Source organism: Malus domestica, chromosome 05, assembly GCF_042453785.1.
Source record: "Malus domestica chromosome 05, GDT2T_hap1".
NCBI classification, from domain to species: domain Eukaryota; kingdom Viridiplantae; phylum Streptophyta; class Magnoliopsida; order Rosales; family Rosaceae; genus Malus; species Malus domestica.
In genome coordinates this window covers 28,797,421-28,801,841 of record NC_091665.1, presented here as the reverse complement: position 1 = coordinate 28,801,841, position 4,421 = coordinate 28,797,421, and the positions used below count along the sequence as shown (strand labels likewise).

Genomic DNA, 4,421 nt, shown 5'->3' with positions numbered 1-4,421 from the left:
ATCATGGTTGACCCCAGCTCAAGATTATAACCAATTGTCTTAATCATTCAAATTAGACTTTCTTGGACAGCAAGAGACCCCACTCATACAGCTGGTTACAACCCAAGTTTAATCAGAATCAAATCCAAAAGATTATGCAAATTTCACTGTGATCAATAATTGACATGACTTTTGTGGAAAATTACAAAATTCTCCTTGAAATGATTACAAAGCTCTCTCATCTAATTAATTAATTAGCATTGTTATCTTACAGAAATTGCTTCTGGGATTTTACAGTGGATACAAAAGGCCCTCCCCAAAAGGGAGAAAAAATTAGAACAAAGAAAATTACATTGAGTAAATGAAGATGAAATGAAGGAAGAAAAAATAATGGCTCTCTTCAATTGGAGAAAATCTTATGTAGGGATATCCCGACCACTTCATCCTTTAAGGCACCTCTATGAGATTTTCTTGTATTTTAATCTCATCTAATCTCATGCGGTTCCATTCAGCGTGAGAGTTGCTCTAATCATGCAACCCTACCAAATATTTTCTCCTTTAATAGAATAGACGTAAAGGGTTTGGTACCAAGCAAATGATAAAAGGCTCAGTATCAGCACAGTGCATGCAAATCTTCAAACATTTTTTATATCTTGTATTTACAACAACATCCCCCCTGTCCACATTATGAAGGACTGACGGTCAGAGCTCAATTTTCATGTGGGATACTTGATTTGAACCTGCATCATGTTAAAAAAAAAAAAAAAATTACCATGGCAATTTCTATTTATTACAATTTTATATGTTGGAATATGAGGTAGAATTTTTTGTTTTTTTTCTCCTTACCATGCAATTCTGATTCCCTGGTTGGATTTTGGCCAAAACCCATCTGAACAATGGTTTGTAGATCATCTTCACCAAATGCTGCAAACTGGAAAAAGTAAACCAGAAAGAGTTAGATAACTTTTTCTACCAGACGATAATATATATATCTTAAACAACCCTAATTCATAAGAAAGGGACTTCGAACTTGAGGTAAAAGAATGGTCACACTGATCCAACCAACTAACTAACCCTCGACAAACTTAAAATATTGTTGAAGTAAAACAGTAAAATTAATTACCTGAGGAATGCGTTCACTACTAAAACCACTGAGAGGAGGTAATTGCATCCCAAGGCTTTGGTATAGTGAGGTATTATCCAAGGGGTCCACAGCCCCATTAGAAAGTACTGGATTTTGCTGGCGTTGGTGTCCATAAATGGCTTGTGCCGAGGAATCTGATGGGAATATTGGATGCTGTGGCAAACCACCGTTTTGCTGAAATATCTAAAACCAGAAAAGGAAAATTAAATTTAGAAAAGTTGGAAAATATTTATTTAATTATGTTCTTAGAGAATAAATTACAACCTACCTCTTTTGACATTAGGGTTTCCATGTTGAAATCCAGCCTGGTGTTCACAGAAGACAACTTCATGGAGAGAAACTGCACAAAAAAAAAAAAACATGCAAATATAACCGGTTAGAGTAATAACAAGGAAGCTACATTCTGAACTGCAAATTTACAATTTGAAATCTGTGTTGACTTTTCTTATTAGTAAAATGTCAAATTTTTTACCTCGACTTGGCGTTGTAATGACTGCACATAATTAATAATCTCATCAAGCATAAGTGCTTTTCCAGTCACCTAAAAAAAGCCAAAAAGAATCGAAGTCACGTTAGTGAAAGTGGCACATTCATGCATTTTAAAAAGTTAAAAGCTTTTCGTGTGTTAAGGTTATGGCTCAGCCCCCTAATTAAATTTCTTTGTCAATTAAAATGGTTTAGAATATTATAACTCAGTATTTAACGCATACCTTGTTGCAATTCGGCACAAGATCTTGAAGAAGCTTCATTCTTTCACTAATTTTTTCTCTTCTTACCTATCAAAATTGCACCACAAAACCCATGTCACAACAAAGCTTGACATTAAAATGGAGGGAATTAATTTAATTAAAACTCAGCCCATAATTCTTACCCTTTCAGCAAGGCTATGGCTATCAGTTGCTTGACCCCTTCTTGCTCTTACATGAATATAATCCTTGGGAGGCTCAGGTGGCTTTGGACCAGTCTTGGTTTGCTTCTCATCAGAACTAGTGCTTCCCTTTGCATCCTCCTCTGCTTTCACAGAGCCATTTTGGTCATTCCCATTGTTTTCACTTGGCTTGCATCTCTTTGCATTCGAATTTTCATCAGCTTCAGTCCCCTGTGTGCAAATGAAAAAAAAAAAGTTAATTGCTTTAACTAAATTGATGCACAAACTCAAAGTCGAAAATTGAATTTAAGCCAATCGGTCACGTCAGTGCGCCCATACTTTGCACTCTTAGTACGAATCTCACTTTTCGGGTTGAGAATAGAAGAAAAAAAAGTGAGGGTAATGTTAGGTTGACCAAATTTTTAAACCAAATTCACAAGTCACCAAATAAAAAATAAATACGTTAATCAACACTTAAGTAATAATCCAATTATCAAAAATCACATCATTTGATTTACAAACTTTGGTTTAAAATTTAATCTATCTAACATTATCAAAAAGTGAACTACTTTATCATAATTAAAATGATCCAAAAAATAAGTTTAGATCACTTGATCACGTCAATGTTCCCAGCTCAATTTTTTGCTCTGAGTTCGAATTTCAACCTCATAATTTAGAATATCATTTTGTCAAGTGAAAGTTAATAGAAATTGGGGATGTATGTATGGTTGTATGTACCTTTGTGGAAGTTGGAGATGGGGATATTGGAGGAGGAGGATCCTTTGCTTTTCCCTTGGAAACTGATTTTCTTTTCCTAGAATTCAAATCCATGGAATTGGTCTCCCCATTTGGATTCTGCTCAGAAATCGTCGATTCCTCTCGGGAAATGGGGAACTCACTCCTATCCTGCAGCAGAGCACTCATCTTTTCCTGCATACTCGTTTGAGATCCGAGTGCCTTCAGCGACGGACTGCTCGAAACACGAGGAAGCTTGCCGCCATTTTTCGCGGCGGGATGGGATCGAAACGGCGGTTGTTCAGTACTGTTGTTATTGTTCATTCCTAGCTGTGGCGTTCTACCATTGAAGCTCCTGCTCCCGAAACACGAAAACTTTGCTGCCCTCTCGGCGAATCCAGGGTCGGCTGAGAACTCGGCCACGCTGGATTTCAAGGCCATGGAGTTTCCCAAACTAGGTAGGTTTTCTTTCTTCAAATGGTGATCCGCAACGGGGAGCCTTAGTTTGGGCGGCGAGTTCAACGGAGTGCTGTAGCTTGAAGTGTTGGCACTTGCATTTCCATTTCTACCCATGTAAGAATTTTGAATTCCCAGCAACGACTCGGAATGCGGCGAGATTTCGCCGGTGCCTCTGATGTTTCCGAGCTTTCCAATCAGTTCTCTGATCATGAAGCTCTCGTTCGAGATATTGGAATTGGACGCCGCCGGAGATGAGACCATTGGACTCAGGGCTGATTCGAAGTGGATGTTCTGGTTGGTTGACTTGTTGACCCAGTTGGGATTGTAGAAGCAGTCTGGGGACTGCTCCAAAGAGCAATTCCGGTCCGCGGTAGAGGACTGGATGTCTATGGCCGTCGAGAAAGAAGACCGCCATGCCGGCATTGAGGATGCTTGTTCAAAGTGAAGCGGAGGTGGGATTCCGGCATTTAGGAAAAAATCATTCTCCATGATCGTCAATTTGTCAATTGGTATCCAAAGACTGGAACTTTATAATGTTGCAGCTGCAAAAGATTGTTCTTTTTCAGGTTTTTCAGAAAGCCGGCGAGGTGGTTTCGGAAAGGGAAGCAGAGGAAGTAAAAATTTGGGTGTGGAGATAAGAATGTGGGGTTTGGATATATATGATTGTGGAAGAGAGAAGGAGAGTAATGAGTGAATGGTTTGGTGTGTAAAAAGCTTAAGCAAAAGCAGAGAGACAGAAAAAGAAAGAGAAGCAGAAAGAAAAAAGAGAAGGAAGGAGGAGAAGGGGAAGGGGGTCGGTTGTGGGGTGGAGAAGTTAAATAGGGGAAAGAGGGGAGGGAGAGGAAAAAGAAAAAGGAAAAATAATGAAAATGATTTGAAAATTTTGAGTTTTAACGATAATGATAAAATAAAGGGTAAAGTGAATAGTACCATGATTGACGTTTTAGTGTAAAAATGTGGTTTTTCGTTAGAGTGAACAATATCGGAAGCTTTTTGTTAAAATTTCCAATTTTTTTTTTTTTTTAACAAGCGATAATATCTTAAGGATGTGGAGGAGTGGGCTAAGCTTTACAATGGACTTGCCACAATAATGTGGTTCAACTTCGCTATTAGCGAGAATCGAATCTAAGACTTCATACTTACAAGCGAAGATAAATATCACTAGACTGTAGTACTAAGTAGCAGATTTGATTAACTACTTAAGTGTTGATTAATATATATATATATATATATATA

The 4,421-nt window shown here is 37.9% G+C and overlaps 1 protein-coding gene across 1 annotated transcript; it reads right to left on the bottom strand.

Annotated features, from left to right (window-relative positions):
- Positions 1-201: 201 nt before the first annotated feature.
- Positions 202-3,973, bottom strand: LOC103435892 (transcription factor bHLH62-like). The gene is made up of 8 exons (XM_008374321.4): positions 2,730-3,973; positions 1,995-2,222; positions 1,834-1,899; positions 1,596-1,664; positions 1,392-1,463; positions 1,103-1,306; positions 826-910; positions 202-719 (listed from the first exon to the last, which is right to left on the bottom strand). Exons 1-8 carry the CDS (start codon positions 3,672-3,674, stop codon positions 682-684), a joined length of 1,707 nt encoding a protein of 568 aa, XP_008372543.1. The 5' UTR covers positions 3,675-3,973; the 3' UTR covers positions 202-681.
- Between the last annotated feature and the right edge of the window lie 448 nt (positions 3,974-4,421).

Coding starts and splice junctions, on each gene's coding strand:
- LOC103435892 (XM_008374321.4), bottom strand. CDS start 3,674: ATGGAGAATGATTTTTTCCTAAATGCCGGAATCCCACCTCCGCTTCAC. Junction 2,223..2,729: donor CATCTCCAACTTCCACAAAG/GTACATACAACC, acceptor ATTTGCACACAG/GGGACTGAAGCTGATGAAAA. Junction 1,307..1,391: donor AAACCCTAATGTCAAAAGAG/GTAGGTTGTAAT, acceptor TTCTGGTTTTAG/ATATTTCAGCAAAACGGTGG.